This window comes from Nycticebus coucang, chromosome 10 (assembly GCF_027406575.1).
Source record: "Nycticebus coucang isolate mNycCou1 chromosome 10, mNycCou1.pri, whole genome shotgun sequence".
In the NCBI taxonomy this organism is placed as follows: domain Eukaryota; kingdom Metazoa; phylum Chordata; class Mammalia; order Primates; family Lorisidae; genus Nycticebus; species Nycticebus coucang.
In genome coordinates, this window is record NC_069789.1 from 50,165,394 (window position 1) to 50,183,946 (window position 18,553).

Genomic DNA, 18,553 nt, shown 5'->3' on the forward strand with positions numbered 1-18,553 from the left:
CCTTCTGTACCGATTTTCTTAAGTGTTCTGATCATGAAGCAATGCTGAATATTATCAAAAGCTTTCTCTGCGTCAATTCAGAGAATCATATGGTCTTTATTTTTTAGTTTGTTTATGTGCTGAATTACATTTATAGATTTACATACATTGAACCAGGCTTGAGACCCTGGGACAAATCCCACTTGGTCATGGTGTATAATTTTTTTGATGTGTTGTTGGATTCCTTTTCTTAGGATCTTATTGAGTATTTTTGCATCAATATTCATTAGTGATATTGGTCTATAATTTTCTTTTCTTGTTGGGTCTTTCCCCGGTTTGGGGATCAAGGTGATGTCTGCTTCGTAGAATGTGTTGGGTAATATTCCTTCTTTTTCTATATTTTGGAAGAGGTTTAGTAATATAGGTACTAGTTCTTCTTTAAAGGTTTGGTAGAATTCTGACGTAAAGCCATCTGGTCCTGGGCTTTTCTTTTTAGGGAGATTTTGTATAGTTGATGCTATTTCAGAACTTGATACAGGCCTGTTCAACATTTCCACTTCGTTCTGGCTAAGTCTTGGTAGGTGGCGTACTTTCAGGTATTGGTCGATTTCTTTCAGATTTTCATATTTCTGAGAGTAGAGTTCCTTGTAGTATTTGTTAAGGATTTTTTGAACTTCTGAGGGGTCTGTTGTTATTTCATCATTATCATTTCTGATTGATGAAATTAGGCATTTTACTCTTTTTTTCCTGGTTAGGTTGGCCAAAGGTTTATCTATTTTATTGATCTTTTCAAAAAACCAACTTTTGGATTTATTGATCTGTTGTATAATTCTTTTCTTTTCAATTTCATTTAATTCTGCTCTGATTTTGGTTATTTCTTTTCTTCTGCTGGGTTTGGGGTTGGAATGTTCTTCCTTCTCCAGTTGCTTGAGATGTCCCATTAAGTTATTAACTTCCTCTCTTTCTGTTTTCTTGAGGAAGGCTTGCAGTGCTATAAATTTCCCTCTTAGGACTGCCTTTGTGGTATCCCCGAGGTTCTGATAACTCGTGCATTCATTGTTGTTTTCTTCCAAAAATTTGGTGATTTCCTTCTTAATCTTGTCTATAACCCATCTCTCCTTCAGCATAAGGTTGTTTAGCTTCCATGTTTTTGTATGGGTATGCAGGTTCCTATTGTTATTGATTTCAACTTTTATTCCATGATGGCCTGAGAAGATGCAAGGAATAATTTCTATTTTTTTAAATTTGCTGAGGTTAGATTTGTGGCCTAAGATGTGGTTTATTTTGGAGTATGTTCCGTGGCCTGATGAGAAGAATGTGTATTCAGTTTTATTGAGATGAAATGTTCTGTAGATGTCTGTTAAGTCCAGATGTTGAATGGTTAAGTTTAAATCTAAAATTTCTTTTTAGCTTCTTTTTGGAGGATATATCCAGCCCTGCCAAAGGGGTGCTAAAATCTCCAAGTACTATGGAACTGGAGGAAATCGAGTTGCTCATGTCTGTTAGAGATTCTCTGATAAATTTAGGTGAATTCTGGTTGGATGCATAAATATTAATAATTGAAATCTCATCATATTGAGTATTACCTTTAACAAATATGAAGTGTTCACCCTTATCCTTCCTTATTTTGGTTGGTTTAAAGTCTGTTGTGTCTGCGAATAGGATTGCAACACCTGCTTTTTTCTGCTTTTCGTTTGCCTGGAGTATAGAGGACCATCCCTTCACCTTGAGTCTATATTTGTCTTTTAATGTAAAATGAGAGATTCTTGTATGCAGCAGATATCTGGCTTGAGCTTTTGTATTCAGTCAGCCAACATGTGCCTCTTTAGAGGACAATTTAAACCATTCATGTTAATTGAGAATATTGATAAGCCTTTTAAGAATCCGGTGGATATTTTTAATCCTTTTGCAACTGTGGAAGTTGATCAAAACTTTCTGGGTGGGTTTACTTTTGTGGTGGAGGATTACGCTGGTCTTTATGAAGGATAGGTCTAAGAATATCCTGCAGAGCTGGTTTAGTTATGGCAAATTTCTTCAACATGTGAACGTCATTAAAGTATTTAATTTCTCCATCATAAATGAAACTCAGTTTAGCTGGGTACAGGATCCCGGGTTGAAAGTTATTTTGTTTTAGAAGATTAAAAGTCGATGACCATTCTCTTCTAGCTTGAAAGGTTTCAGCAGAGAGATCTGCAGTTATTCTAATATTCTTGCCCTTGTAGGTGATGGTTTTCTTTCATCTGGCTGCTTTCAGAATTTTCTTCTTCATATTAACTTTAGAAAAGTTGATTATGATGTGCCTGGGGGATGTCTTATTTGGGTTAAGTCGTGCTGGAGTTCTGAAACTGTCTGCTATCTGAATTTCAGAATCTCTTGGCATATCTGGAAAGTTCTCCTTCATAATCTCATGGAGAAGAGACTCTGTGCCTTATAAAGCCACTTCCATCACTTATGGGGATCCCTATAACACAAATATTGGTTGTCTTCGAATTATCCCAGAGCTCTCTGAGAGAGTAATCTGTTTTTGCCCTCCATTTCTCTTCCTCTTTGAGGGTTTGGGCGCATTAGAAAGCTTTGTCTTCAATGTCAGAAATCCTTTCTTCTGCTTGCTCCACTCTGTTACTGAGGGATTCTACTGTGTTTTTCAGATCTTTTTTTTTTTTTTGAAAATTTTTTAATTATTTTATTAAATCATATCTGTGTACATTGATATGATCATGGGGCATCATTCACTAGCTTCACAGACCGTTTACCAAGTCTCACATATACCCTTGTAAGATGCACCACTGGTGTAATCCCATGAATCCCCTACCCTCTACACACCTTCCACCCTCCCTCCCCTCCCTTTCCCCCTTCCCCCTATTCTTAGGTTGTAACTGGGTTATAGCTTTCATGTGAAAACAATAAATTAGTTTCATAGTAGGGCTGAGTACACTGGGTACTCTTTCTTCCATTCTTTTTTTTTTGTTGTTGTAGAGACAGAGTCTCACTTTATGGCCCTTGGTAGAGTGCCATGGCATCACACAGCTCACAGCAACCTCCAGCTCCTGGGCTTAAGCGATTCTCTTGCCTCAGCCTCCCGAGTAGCTGGGACTACATGTGTCCGCCACAGCACCCGGCTATTTTTTTGTTGCAGTTTGGCCGGGACTGGGTTTGAACCGGCCACCCTCAGCATATGGGGCCGGCGCCCTACTCACTGAGCCACAGGCACCGCCCTCTTTCTTCCATTCTTGAGATACTTTACTAAGAAGAATATGTTCCAGCTCCATCCATGTAAACATGAAAGAGGTAAAGTCTCCATCTTTCTTTAAGGCTGCATAATATTCCATGGTGTACATGTACCACAATTTATTAATCCATTCGTGGATCGATGGGCACTTGGGCTTCTTCCATGACTTAGCAATTATGAATTGAGCTGCAATAAACATTCTGGTACAAATATCTTTGTTATGATGTGCTTTTTGGTCTTCTGGGTATATGCCCAGTAGAGGGATTACAGGATAGAATGGCAGATCTGTTTTTAGATCTCTAAGTGTTCTCCATATCTCTTTCGAAAAGGAATGTATTAATTTGCATTCCCACCAGCAGTGAAAAAGTATTCCCTTTTCTCCACATACGTGCCAACATCTCTGGTCTTGGGATTTTGTGATATAGGCTAGTCTCACTGGAGTTAGATGGTATCTCAAAGTAGTTTTGATTTGCATTTCTCTGATGATTAAAGATGATGAGCATTTTTTCATATGTCTGAAGGCTGTGTGCCTGTCTTCTTCAGAGAAATTTCTCTTCAAATCCCTTGCCCAGCCTGCGATGGGATCCCTTGTTTTTTTCTTGCTAATGCGTTTGAGTTCTCTGTAGATTCTGGTTATTAAACCTTTGTCGGAGACATAACCTGCAAATATCTTCTCCCATTCTGAGCGCTGTTTGCTTGCTTTACTTAATGTGTTTTTGGCTGTGCAGAAGCTTTTTAGTTTGATCAAGTCCCAGTAGTATATTTTTGAAGCTGCTTCAATTGCCCAGGGGGTCCTCCTCATAAAATACTGGCCCAGCCTGATTTCTTCAAAGGTTTTCCCTGCACTCTCCTCTAGTATTTTTATAGTTTCATGTCTTAAGTTTAAATCTTTGATCCAGTGAGAGTCTATCTTAGTTAATGGTGAAAGGTGGGGGTCCACTTTCAGTCTTTTACAGGTTGCCAGCCAGTTCACCCAGCACCATTTGTTAAATAGGGAATCTTTTCCCCACTGAATGTTTTCAATTGGCTTGTCAAAGATTAAATAACGGTAAGTAGCTGGATTCATCTCTTGGTTCTCTATTCTGTTCCAGACATCTACTTCTCTGTTTTTGTGCTAATACCATGCTGTTTTGATCACTATTGATTTGGAGTATAGTCTGAGGTCTGGTAGCATAATTCCTCCTGCTTTGTTTTTATTTCTGAGTAATGTCTTGGCTATTCGAGGTTTTTTCTGATTCCATATAAAACAAAGTATTGTTTTTTCAAGATCTTTAAAGTATGACAGTGGAGCTTTAATAGAGATTGCATTGAAATTATATATTGCTTTGGGTATAGACATTTGGGCATAGACATTTTAACTATGTTGATTCTTCTCAGCCATGAGCATGGTATGTTTTTCCATTTGTTAATATTTTCAGCTATTTCTTTTCTTAGAGCGTCATAGTTCTCTTTGTAGAGATCTTTCACGTCCTTTGTTAGATAAATTCCCAAATATTTCATCTTCTTTGGCACTACTGTGAATGGGATAGAGTCCTTAACTGTTTTTTCAACTTAACTGTTGTTGGTATATATAAAGGCTACGGATTTATGAATGTTGATTTTGTAACCTGAGACGCTGCTGTATTCTTTGATCACTTCTAAGAGTTTTGTAGTAGAGTCCCTAGTGTTTTCCAGATATACTATCATATCATCCGTGAAAAGTGAAAGTTTGATCTCTTCTGACCCTATATGGATACCCTTGATCACCTTTTCTTCCCTAATTGAAGTGGCTAAAACTTCCATTACAATATTAAAAAGCAATGGAGACAATGGGCAGCCTTATCTGGTTCCTGATCTCAGTGGAAATATTCCAATTAACTCCATTCAATATGATATTGGCTGTGGGTTTGCTGTAGATGACCTCTATCAGTTTAAGAAATGTCCCTTCTATACCAATTTTCTTAAGTGTTCTGATCATGAAGGGATGCTGGATATTATCAAAAGCTTTTTCTGCATCGATTGAGAGAATCATATGTTTTTTAATTTGTTTATGTGCTGGATTACATTTATAGATTTACGTATATTGAACCAGCCTTGAGATCCTGGGATAAAACCGACTTGGTCATGATGTATAATTTGTTTGATGTGTTGCTGGATTCTGTTTGTTAGGATCTTGTTGAATATTTTTGCATCTATATTCATTAGTGATATTGGTCTATAATTTTCTTTTCTTGTTGGGTCTTTTCCTGGTTTGGGGATCAGAGTGATGTTTGCTTCATAGAACGTGTTGGGTAGTCTTCCTTCTTTTTCTACCTTTTGGAACAGGTTGAGTAATATAGGTTGAGTAATATAGTTGAGTAATATATTCCTCTTTAAAGGTTTGGTAGAATTCAGACGTGAAACCATCTGGTCCTGGGCTTTTCTCTTTAGGGAGGTTTTGTATGGTTGATGCTATTTCAGAACTTGATATGGGCCTGTTCAACATTTCCACTTGATTCTGGCTAAGTCTTAGAGGGTGAGGTGCTTCCAAGTATTGGTCAATTTCCTTGAGATTTTCATATTTCTGAGAATAAAGTTTCTTGTAATATTCATTAAGGATTTGTTGGATTTCTGAGGAATCTGTTGTTATTTCGTCTTTGTTGTTTCTGATTGATGAGATTACAGATTTTACTCTTTTTTTCCTGATTAAGTTGGCCAAAGGTTTATCCATTTTATTGACCTTTTTGAAAAACCAGCTTTTTGATTTATTGATCTGTTGTATTATTCTTTTGTTTTCAATTTCATTTAATTCTGCTCTGATTTTGGTTATTTCTTTTCTTCTCTGGGTTTGGGGTTGGAATATTCTTCCTTTTCCAGTTGCTTGAGATGTCTTATTAAGTTGTTAACTTCCTCTCTTTCCGTTCTCTTGAGGAAGGCTTGCAGTGCTATAAATTTCCCTCTTAGAACTGCCTTTGCGGTGTCCCAGAAGTTCTGATAGTTCGTGTTTTCGTTGTTGTTTTGTTCCAAAAAATTGGCGATTTCCTTCTTAATCTCATCTCTGACCCAGCTATCATTCAGCATAAGGTTATTTAACTTCCATGTTTTTGTATGAGTATGCAGATTCCTATTGTTACTCAGCTCAAGTTTTATTCCATGGTGGTCGGAGAAGATGCATGGAATAATTTCTATTCCTTTAAATTTACTGAGGTTAGACTTGTGACCTAAGATGTGATCGATTTTGGAGTAAGTTCCCTGGGCTGATGAGAAGTATGTGTATTCAGTTTTGTTGGGATGAAATGTTCTGTAGATGTCTGCTAAAACAAATGTTAGATGGTTAGGTTTAAATCTAAGATTTCTTTACTCAGCTTCTTGTTGGAGGATCGATCCAACACTGCCAAAGGAGTGTTGAAATCTCCGACTATTATGGAGCTGGAGGAAATCAAGTTGCTCATGTCTGTTAAGAGTTTCTCTTATAAATTGAGGTGCATTCTGGTTGGGTGCATAGATATTAATAATTGAAATCTCATCATATTGAGTATTACCCTTAACAAATATGAAGTGACCATTCTTGTCCTTCCTTACTTTTGTTGGTTTAAAGCCTATTGTATCTGCAAATAAAATTGCAACACCTGCTTTTTTCTGATTACCATTTGCCTGAAATATGGACGACCATCCTTTCACCCTGAGTCTGTATTTGTCTTTTAGGTTAAGATGTGACTCTTGTATGCAACAGATATCTGGCCTGAGTTTTTGTATCCAGTCAGCTAACCTATGCCTCTTTAGAGGACAGTTTAAGCCATTCACATTAATGGAGAATATTGATAAGTCTGGTGAAGTTTTGGGTATCGAGTTTTTCAAAAGTCCAGTGGGCATTTTTTTTTTTTTTTAGAAAAGAAGAAAGTTCTATTAGTTTGAGGTTTCAGAATCCCCCCAAACCAGGACCAGTATCTTGATAAAGGCTAGGCTGGGACCCCGGACAGAATATGAGAATGTGCAGGTGGCATCCCTGAGGATTCAGAGCTTCAGTGGACCGTGAGTGCTCCAGCTGCATAACTCACAGAACTGTCTTGCCAGTTTCTACACTGGCTTGACTGGGCATAATTCAAAAAGGAAAAGCTCATATTCATTCCATTCTTCTGGAGCTCTGTGATAGCATTTAATAACACCCCAATGGGATGTCTTCCACATATAGTGTTATGGTATTTCTTCAAGTAATTGCTAAACGATACAGGGTCTAATTGTTCTATAATACTCATACCCATTTTATCTAGATGCTCAATGGATCTATAAATCTCCCCCTGGGATTCATCATAGTAACTGTAACGGAACCTTTGACCCCAATGGCAGAAATCAGAAGAAACCACAAAGAGATTACTAGGATCCGCTAGATATTTACTGAAGAGTTTTCCGAATTCCTGTTCTTTTGACTCACTCAGAGCTCCAACCAGTACAGGAATAATGGTAAACTCATCCTTATGGCTTTCCATGGCTTTAGCTGTATAAGGCAAATGCATTTCAATACTGTGTTCATCTTCATCTGTCTGCAGAGACATGCGTTCAAACATTCCTGTCTTCCATAGTTCTCCGTAAATCTTTTGGTCAATACGAAGGTCATAGAGAGGTGTCCTATATACATCCACACTGGAAAGTGCACATCGAGAGAGGGGCACATGATGAGAAGGCCCAAGGATGAAAATTCTCCGGGTAATAGATGGATCCACTTGCTTGTAAGCATGGGCAGCACAAGACCCACAGTACGTATATCCTGCATGGGGTGCAATAATAGCTCTAGCAGGCCTTTTGGTAGACTGTACTTGCGAAAGCCAACCTTCTAGCTGTGCATTCAGCTGCGGTCCTGAGGCTGTGTACCAGCTCCCGGCGTGACTGGCTTCCCGGCAGACCACTCGGTTGGACATCTTGGTGCCTGTGCCGCCTATGGTGCACGAGGATGAATGAGGAGGCGGCGGCGGCGACGGCGGCAGGAGCGGCTCCGCCCCAGTGGGCATTTTTAATCCTTTTGCCAGTGTGGAAATTGGAGTTTGATCCGAAGTTTCTGAGTGAGTTTACTTTTGTGGTATAGGATTGGGTTGGTCATTATGGAGCATAGGTCTGAGAATATCCTGAAGAGCTGGTTTGGTTATGGCAAATTTCTTCAACATATGAATGTCATTAAAGTATTTAATTTCTCCATCATAAATGAAACTCAGTTTAGCTGGATACAAAATCCGGGGTTGAAAGTTATTTTGCTGGGCGGCGCCTGTGGGTCAGTTGGTAAAGCACCGGCCCCATATACCGAGGGTGGTGGGTTCATAACCTGGCCCCAGCCAAATTGCAACCAAAAAATAGCTGGGCGTTGTGGCGGGCGCCTGTAGTCCCAGCTACTCGGGAGGCTGAGGCAAGAGAATCACTTAAGCCCATGAGTTGGAGGTTGCTATGAGCTGTGTGAGGCCACGGCACTCTACCGAGGGCCATAAAGTGAGACTCTGTCTGTACAAAAAGAAAAAAAAAAGAAAGTTGTTTTGCTTTAGGAGATTAAAAGTCGGTGACCACCCTCTTCTGGCTTGAAAAGTTTCAGCAGAGAGATCTGCAGTCATTCTAATATTCTTCACTTTGAAGGTAATGATTTTCTTTCTCCTGGCAGCTTTGAGGATTTTATCCTTCATATTAACTTTAGTGAAGTCAATTATGATCTGCCTGAGGGATGTCTTATTGGGGTTGAGTCGTGCTGGGGTTCTGAAGCTGTCCGCTCTCTGAATTTCAGAATCTCTAGGCATGTCTGGAAAATTCTCTTTCATAATTTCATGCAGAAGGGCCTCTGTGCCCAGCGAGCCACTTCATCTGTTTCTGGAACTCCTATGATTTGGATATTCGCCTTCTTGAAATTATCCCAGAGCTCTCTGAGAGAATGATCCGTTTTTGCTCTCCATTTCTCTTCCTCTTTGAGAGTTTGGGAGCATTCAAAAGCTTTATCTTTGATGTCAGAAATCCTTTCTTCTGCTTGCTCCATTCTGTTGCTGAGGAATTCTACTGTATTTTTCATATCTTTGAGGGCTGCAAATTCTTGCTTCAGTGTGTCTAAGTCTTTGGTGGTTTTGTCTTTAAATTCGTTAAATTCTTGAGACAACTTTTGAATTTCTCCTCGAATTCCTAATTCCACTTTGTTAATCTTGTCTGCAATCCAAATTCTGAATTCGATTTCTGACATCTCAGCCAGTTGTTTATGAATGGGATCTTCAATTGCGTCTGCCATATCTTTCCTTGGTGGGGTTGATCTATTCTGGTTATTCAAGTTACCAGAGTTTTTCCTCTGATTCTGCCCCATGGTTGTTTTACTCCCTCTGATTTTTTCCCCTGGGGCTTTGTCAAGGGCCTATACAGTGTTGTGGCCTGAGAAACTGGGGCCCTGTCTGGTGTGATGGGGCTAAGTGGTTCTGTCTTGTTTTCAGCTGGTTTCTGTTCCACCCTAGTGAAACAGATACTTTGGATTGAAGTCTCAGCTGTGGAGAAGTATCAGCAATTAAGTCACCCCGCCCCCCACCAGCAAACAATTGGAAAAGAAGAATCAAACCTTCCTACCACGGTGCACCCAGGCACCACCTGATTTGTCCTCAGGCAATTGGTTCAGTTCAAAAATGTCCAAATCAATTGTCTCAGTCTGCACCTGTCTCGGGTGAGAGAGTTTAAGAGGTCTCTGGGAACTGGATCACAGGGGTCTGGTGACTACTCTGGTGTGGCTTGCTCCAGTTCTGCGTGGAGTCAGGAGGAGCCACCCAGCCAATAAATCAGTCTGGGAAGGTTGTTGCCTCCTTCCCCACCTTACACCACTTCACACTCAGTCACTGATAGCCCTGCAGTTGGCTGACCCAGTTGCCTGTAGTGAATCGGTACTCCAGGAGTTTGCACCTGCCTGAATCACAAGGAAGTCTGCCAGGCCGCTGCGCTCTGCCTCTCTCCAGCAGTAGGAGGTGAGGCCTGACAACCTCGGGTGCTTGATGAAGGTTGAGGGGTTTTCACTCAGGTCCAGTCTTGCCCCTGATTAATGTTACTGACAGAAGAGAACAGAACCACTGTGCGGTTCCCCTGCAGAAGAGAAGCTAATTGAGTTCCAAATCAGCTTGTCTTTGCTCTTGTTTTGTCTATAGGCTGACGATCCCCTGAGGGCCAGGTGCGTCTTAGGTTTAGTAAAGCGGACCTCTGGGTCAGCCCCGCCCTGGGAGTTTCCCTGATTTGCAAGTTGGAGTTGCCTCAGGCAAACTCAGAGTCTCTGGTTGCCCAGGGAGACAGGGGGTGTGGCTTTAGAATATTCGGTAGTGAGCTGTATTGCCAGCAAAAGAGGGCTGCTGCCTTATGGCTCAGGCAACGTTGCTCTGGTGTAGCTCCCCTCCGGCCAATCATCCTCTCTCCGCTCCCGTACCCCAGAGTCTGCACCGACCGGCTACAGCCCAGCACTGTCTACACCCCCTCAAGCAATCGCCCAAGAGTCTGAACCCCTGGGGGACAGGCCTCCAGACCTTGGAGCGAGAGCAGAGGGGAGCGCCGGGAGCGCTGGAAGCCTGGGGTTGCGGGCAGAGAACACACACAGCTTTACACAGTTTTATGCCTGGCCGTATTGTCACCAAAAGACGGCTGTCGCACTGTGCCTCAGGGAACTGCCACTCCCGTGCAGCCCCCTCTCTGCCGACCAACTGGAACTGACCTCCAGACCCCAGTGTGAGGGAAGGGGAGTGCTGGGAGCTCAGAATTCCAGATAGAGACTATATGCAGTTTATACAGTTTTATGCCTGGCAGGAGGATGCCGTGGCACCCTACTAGGGGAGGTAGGTCCAGTTTTTAGAGGGTCTCTCCCGTGGAGTGTAGTGGGAGGACCTTTGAACTCTGCCCAGTTGTTTGTGGGGCACTCTGAGCCGTTCTCATGGGGGAGGGGACTCCCGTCTGCTTGGTGATGGATTTTGTACCTTTTGTTTGTATCCTTGTGGTCGCAGCTCACCTCAGCGGGGTTGATGTGCGTTCTACAACCTTGAGCTGCTCTTAGTGCAGCTCAAAGCCACCAGGTTACTTGCTGAATTTTTGTCCTTTAACTCTCCTTCTGGATGGGAGCCTCTGTGGAAAGCTGGCTTCAGTCAGCCATCTTGTCTCCTCCCCCCTGTTTTTCAGATCTTTAAGGGATGCAACTTCTTGTCTCAATGTGTCAAAATCTTTGGTCATTTGGTCTTTGAATTTGTTGAATGCTTGAGATATCTTTTGGGTTACTGCTTACAATTCTAATTCAATCTTATTTGCTATCCAGATTCTGAATTCAATGTCTGACATCTCAGCTATTTGTTTGTGCATGGGATCTTGTGGTGTGTCTGCCCCATTGATCCTTGGGGGAGTTGATCTACTCTGATTATTCATATTGCCAGAGTTTTTCTGTTGATTTCACCTCATGATTGTTTTTCACTGTTGCCTCTGGCCATCCTCAGAGTTGGGGAGGTGTCTCTCCAAGATTAGACCCCAGTGGGATCACTCCATTGTTGCTGAATCTTTGTAGTGAATGACCCTGTGTAGTTCCTCTGGGGCTGGCCCAACCAGGGAGTTCTGGTTGTGGAAGCAGCTCCGGAGTGTGAAACACACCGGATCAAACAATAGGGTGGGGGAGGTGCACACGGTTCCTGTAGTGCCTGGTGCCCAGTGACTTTGGCACAGAGAGCCCAAGACTCCAGCAGTCTCTGGCCGGGGAAGGGCTCTGCAAAGAAGCAGGGAGGGCTCCGCACAGAAGCAGGGAGGGCTCCAGAGGGCACGTGGCTACCAGAGTCCCTGGCCAGATGAGTGGACTGGAGTGGAAGCAGGGAGGGTACAGGAGCAAGGACGCGGGGTTGCGCTGCTCCATCAGTTCCTGGTCAGGGTGTACAGAGGCCCTGCGGGCACAAGTTTTGGGATGGGGGTTGCAGCGTAGCTCTTATGGAGGTCCAGGCGGGAGCCAATTGTGGTGGCAGTGCAGCTCTTATGGAGGTCCGGGCGGGAGCCCTGTGCAGAAGCTTTTTAGTTTGATCAGATCCCAGTAGTGTATTTTTGAAGCTGCTTCAATTGCCTGGGTGGGGTCCTCCTCATAAAATATTCACCCACACTGATTTCTTCAAGAGTTTCCCCTGCACTTTCTTCTAGTATCTTTATAGTTTCATGTCTTAAGTTTAAACCTTTAATCCAGTGTGAGTCTATCTTAGTTAATGGTGAAAGGTGTGGGTCCAGTTTCAATGTTCTGGAGGTTGCCAGCCAGTTCATCCAGCACCATTTGTTAAATAAGGAATCTTTTCCCAACTGAATGTTTTTAATTGGCTTGTCAAAGATCAAATAATGGTAAGTAGCTGGATTCATCTCTTGGTTCTCTATTCTGTTCCAGACATCTACCTCTCTGTTTTTGTGCCAGTACCATGCTTTTTTGATCACTGTCGATTTATAGTATAGTCTGAGGTCTGGTAGCGTGATTCCTCCTGCTTTGTTTTTATTTCTGAGTAATGTCTTGGCTATTCAAGGTTTTTTCTGATTACATATAAAACAAAGTATTATTTTTTAAGATCTTTAAAGTATGACAGTGGAGCTTTAATAGGGATTGCATTAAAACTGTATATTGCTTTGGGTAGTATGGACATTTTAACAATGTTGATTCTTCTCAGCCATGAGAATGGTAAAATTTTTCCATTTCTTAACATTTTCAGCTATTTCTTTTTTTAGAGTTTCATAGTTCTGTTTATAGAGAGCTTTCACATCCTTTGTTAGATAAACTCCCAAATATTTCATCTTCTTTGGCACTACTGTGAATGGAATAGAGTCCTTAACTATTTTTTCATCTTGACTATTGTTGGTATATATAAAGGCTACCGATTTATGGATGTTGATTTTGTAACCTGAGATGTTGCTATATTCCTTGATCACTTCTAAGAGTTTTGTAGTAGAATCCCTGGTGTTTTCCAGATATACAATCATATCATCTGCAAAGAGCGAAAGTTTGATCTCTTATGACCCTATATGGATACCCTTGATCGCCTTTTCTTCCCTAATCTCTCAAAAACTCACTTCCCATGAAACAGGATCCCAGTTTACCATGAAGTCACCCATTCACTCAGCCAAACTGTTAATTAGGAGGTTTAAAAGGCAAGAATCTTATTCTTTGACAAAGACTCAGTTTCTCCAACAATTTAAACAACGAAATTATTACATTTTACAAATGAGAGACATTTTATGAGATATAACATTGATACAGAATTTTCCCCTCAGGGCTGGACAGGGAACTCCCATTTTTCAGGCTCAGGTGAGCTCAGACATCAGACTCCCATATCCAGGCATAAACCCTCTGAGCCAAAGGAAGGTCATGAACAAAGGAGTGCTAAACATTTTAGATGGCTCCACCCTGACTAAGGAGCACACACCCTAATCCCCTCCCCAGACAAAAACCACAGCAAAGACCTAATAACCTTGTCCAAGGTGAGGTGCTGCATTCATTCTTTTGCTAGAACACCCCTTCAGTTTGTAAAGGTATTTTTCCATCTACCAAGTCCTGGCCAAAATATCTCTCAGGGCTAATTATTTACCCCTAGAAAAAGAATTTATGCAGGAAACCTCTGACCTATGCCTCTTCCCTCTTTCCAGAGACTATTCACCTTGGAGACCTGTTGCAGATATGGATAAAACCCCATCCAGAATGAGATTTATACTTTCTCCCCCAGATTTTCAAGGGCCATCCAGAACTCAATGGACTCCCTGAACCACAACACTTTCCAAGGCACAGCCCCTCTGCCAATAGGTCTGGCACTCTCCACTCTCTCCTTATGCCCCTCAGTCCAACAAATTGCCATTTTATCAGTGATCTGTGGTCCATGGGCTCAATTCTCAAATTCCTGAGGCCAAACACTCACTGAAGAAATTCCAGTAACAAAACTACGACAACATCCTTTCTAATGTCTTTTCATTTTCCCCCAAGTCCCACATGGCCATGTGGCCACCACCAAAGACAGAAAGTGGAAAACCTGGAACTTCTAGTTTCTCTCAGAATAGCCAGGGGCAAAGTTGGAGCAGGGAAAAAGGGCACACTTGCACATTCGTTTCACCTGTGAATGGGATGGAAGGGTGAAACCCCACCTATTGTTACCCATCACATTCTCCAAGCACTCACATGCACACAATTCCAACCCATTTCTTAACCTGGGAAGCCTTGATTTCCCACTCAAGCTGCTACTTAGCCATAGGAGGCAAACCAACACTCCCCTAGGCCCTGTGAAGGGAGGTCCAACTCCACCCTCAGAGTTCTCTCAATCACACGACATCCACACGTTCTCACACACCTCTCAACAGACCTGCCGTCAATCTACTGCCCAAAGAGTTGATCAGGCTCATTCTCCCACTAAAACTATAGTGGAATCCCCAGATCAATCATACCTTGCCTTAGACGTCACCCTGTGTAGGTACCTGTTCCTGCATGCCAGTTCCTCCCAGTGTTTGACTCCTTGAAGACCCTCCAACAGGGTCCTTTCTCAGCCCAGTTGAGGCATTCACACAGGGAGGCCAAACTGCCTCCCTGGTGTGCTCAGTGGTTCACGTCACCCAGGCTTATCAGGGGACCCCACGTGGGTTTCCAGAGGATTGGTGGCAACTACCAGGTGCATGTTCTCTCCAAGGGTAATCTTGCTTCCTGTCAGGGAACCAAAAATATTGCAGAGAGACGAGGCTCAACGGAGAAACAGAGCACCCAAACACCACAATTATAAGAGGAAGGGCTTTAATCACCAGCCAGGAGCTTATGGCATAGAATTCCAAATGGCCATGCTCTAAACATTATGTTTTCAAGATCTAGAATTTCCAATTACTTTTGTCTAATACACAATGTCTAAATATATATTTCTAATACATTTATTTTCATGAATATATGGTAGGGATATACCAAGTGGTATAAATTTCCACAATTTAGTTATCTTTTCCCAGAATGAAAAAGTTTTGGATTTATAAGGAATTCCTATGGAAGCCAAGATTTATTAGAAAATACTTTTTTAATTTCTTTTTTATTTTTTATTGTTGGGGACTTAATGAGGGCATAAGAAACCAGGTTACACTGATAGCATTTGTTACATAAAGTCCCTCTTATAATTGTGTCTTTCCCCCAAAAGGTGTGTCACACAAAAAATATGAAATGATGGGCAGTGCCTGTGGCTCAAGGAGTAGGGTGCCGGTCCCATTTGCCGGAGGTGGAGGGTTCAAACCTAGCCCAGGCCAAACACCACAAAAAAAAAAAAATAATAAAATAAAAATATATATATATATATATATATCTGAAATGCTTCACGAATTTGCATGTCATCCTTGTGCAGGGCCCAAGCTAATCTCTGTATCATTCCAATTTTAGTATATGTGCTGCCAAAGTGAGTGTTAGAAAATACTTTTAACTAAAAAAAAAAAAAAATAGGATCTGGCTATTTTGCTCAGGCTAAAGCACAAGTGGCTGTGGTCATAGCACACAGGCATGGTTATAGCACACTACACTTTATTACTCCTGGGCACAAGCAATCCTCCTGCCTTAGCCTCCCAAGGAATGGGGACTATCAAATGCACAACCACACCCAGCCAACTTTTAACTTTTAAGGTTAGTATTATTAATAACTGCCCCAAAGCCAAACAGGTTAAAGGGGCCTGGAGTTTGCATTTGATATTAGGAAGACAACTTGGGTTAAGGCCCAAATATCTTAAAAGTGGCCTGAAATTTAAAAAAATAGAAATTATTCCTTGCATTTTCTCAGACCATCATGGAACAAAAGCAGGACTGCACAAAGGCAGTCCTAATAGGGAAATTTATAGCACTGCAAGCCTTCCTCAAGAAAACAGAAAGAGAGGAAGTTAATAACTTAATGGGACATCTCAAGCAACTGGAGAAGGAAGAACATTCCAACCCCAAACCCAGCAGAAGAAAAGAAATAACCAAAATCAGAGCAGAATTAAATGAAATTGAAAAGAAAAGAATTATACAACAGATCAATAAATCCAAAAGTTGGTTTTTTGAAAAGATCAATAAAATAGATAAACCTTTGGCCAACCTAACCAGGAAAAAAAGAGTAAAATGCCTAATTTCATCAATCAGAAATGGTAATGATGAAATAACAACAGACCCCTCAGAAGTTCAAAAAATCCTTAACAAATACTACAAGGAACTCTACTCTCAGAAATATGAAAATCTGAAAGAAATCGACCAATACCTGGAAGTACGCCACCTACCAAGACTTAGCCAGAACGAAGTGGAAATGTTGAACAGGCCTGTATCAAGTTCTGAAATAGCATCAACTATACAAAATCTCCCTAAAAAGAAAAGCCCAGGACCAGATGGCTTTATGTCAGAATTCTACCAAACCTTTAAAGAAGAACTAGTACCTATATTACTAAACCTCTTCCAAAATATAGAAAAAGAAGGAATATTACCCAACACATTCTACGAAGCAGACATCACCTTGATCCCCAAACCGGGGAAAGACCCAACAAGAAAAGAAAATTATAGACCAATATCACTAATGAATATTGATGCAAAAATACTCAATAAGATCCTAAGAAAAGGAATCCAACAACACATCAAAAAAATTATACACCATGACCAAGTGGGATTTGTCCCAGGGTCTCAAGCCTGGTTCAATGTACGTAAATCTATAAATGTAATTCAGCACATAAACAAACTAAAAAATAAAGACCATATGATTCTCTGAATTGACGCAGAGAAAGCTTTTGATAATATTCAGCATTGCTTCATGATCAGAACACTTAAGAAAATCGGTACAGAAGGGACATTTCTTAAACTAATAGAGGCCATCTACAGCAAACCCACAGCCAATATTGTACTGAATGGAGTTAAATTGAAATCATTTCCACTTAGATCAGGAACCAGGCAAGGTTGCCCATTGTCTCCATTGCTCTTTAACATTGTAATGGAAGTTTTAGCCATTGCAATTAGGGAAGAAAAGGCGATCAAGAATAGGGTCAGAAGAGATCAAACTTTCACTCTTTGCAGATGATATGATCGTATATCTGGAAAACACTAGGGATTCTACTACAACACTTTTAGAAGTGATCAAGGAATACAGCATTGTCTCAGGCTACAAAATCAACACCCATAAATCTGTAGCCTTATATATTCCAACAATAACCTAGCCGAAAAAACAGTCAAGGACTCTATTCCTTTCACAGTAGTGCCAAAGAAGATGAAATATTAGGGAGTATACCTAACAAAGGATGTGAAAGATCTCTACAAAGAGAACTATGAAACTTTAAGAAAAGAAATAGCTGAAGATGTTAACAAATGGAAAAACATACCATGCTCATGGCTGGGAAGAATCAACATTGTTAAAATGTCTATACTACCCAAAGCAATATATAATTTTAATGCAATTCCTATTAAACCTCCATTGTCATATTTTAAACATCTTGAAAAAATAATACTTCATCTTATATGGAATCAGAAAAAAGCTCAAATAGCCAAAACATTACTCAGCAATAAAAACAAAGCAGGAGGAATCACGCTACCAGACCTGAGACTGTACTATAAATCGATAGTGATCAAAAAACAGCACGGTACTGGCACAAAAACAGAGAAGTAGATGTCTGGAACAGAATAGAGAACCAAGAGATGAATCCAGCTACTTAACCGTTATTTGATCTTTGACAAGCCAATTAAAAACAGTCTGTGGGGAAATGATTCCCTATTTAACAAATGGTGCTGGGTGAACTGGCTGGCGATCCGTAAAAGACTGGAACTGGACCCACACCTTTCACCATTAACTAAGATAGACCCTCACTGGATCAAAGATTTAAACTTAAGACATGAAACTACAAAAATACTTGAAGAAAGTTCAGGGAAAACTCTTGAAGGAATCGGCCTGGGTGAATATTTTATGAGGAGGACTCCCCAGGCAATTGAAGCAGTATCAGAAATACACTAGTGGGACCTGATCAAACTAAAAAGCTTCTGCACAGCCAAGAAGATAGTGAGTAAAGCAAGCAGACAGCTCTCAGAATGGAAGAAAATATTTGCAGGTTATACCTCCGATAAAGGTTTAATAACCAGGGCGGCATCTGTGGCTCAGTCAGTAAGGCGCCGGCCCCATATACCGAGGGTGGCGCGTTCAAACCCGACCCCGGCCAAACTGCAACCAAAAAATAGCCCGGTGTTGTGGTGGGCGCCTGTAGTCCCAGCTACTTGGGAGGCTGAGGCAAGAGAATCGCTTAAGCCCAGGAGTTGGAGGTTGCTGTGAGCTGTGTGAGGCCACGGCACTCTACCAAGGGCCATAAAGTGAGACTCTGTCTCTACAAAAAAAAAAAAAAAAGGTTTAATAAGCAGAATCTACAGAGAACTCAAAGGTATTCGCAAGAAAAGAACACGTG

The 18,553-nt window shown here is 41.2% G+C and overlaps 1 protein-coding gene and 1 pseudogene across 2 annotated transcripts; both read right to left on the reverse strand.

The window, feature by feature from the left end:
* Positions 1–7,058: 7,058 nt before the first annotated feature.
* On the reverse strand, positions 7,059–8,154 carry LOC128596696 (protein MEMO1). 2 transcript variants are annotated; one of them, XM_053606339.1, is made up of 2 exons: positions 7,648–7,937; positions 7,059–7,504 (listed from the first exon to the last, which is right to left on the reverse strand). In XM_053606339.1, the coding sequence occupies exons 1-2, from the start codon at positions 7,935–7,937 to the stop codon at positions 7,189–7,191; spliced, it is 606 nt and encodes a 201-aa protein (XP_053462314.1). In that variant the 3' UTR covers positions 7,059–7,188. The 2 variants fall into 2 exon arrangements, with proteins under 2 accessions (XP_053462314.1, XP_053462313.1); XM_053606338.1 differs by having other exon boundaries at positions 7,059–8,154.
* A 7,305-nt stretch (positions 8,155–15,459) lies between these two features.
* LOC128597908 (uncharacterized) lies at positions 15,460–15,559 on the reverse strand (annotated as a pseudogene).
* Between the last annotated feature and the right edge of the window lie 2,994 nt (positions 15,560–18,553).

Bases quoted from the DNA above. Each gene is read 5' to 3' on its own strand.
- LOC128596696 (XM_053606338.1), bottom strand. From the start codon at position 8,082: ATGTCCAACCGAGTGGTCTGCCGGGAAGCCAGTCACGCCGGGAGCTGG.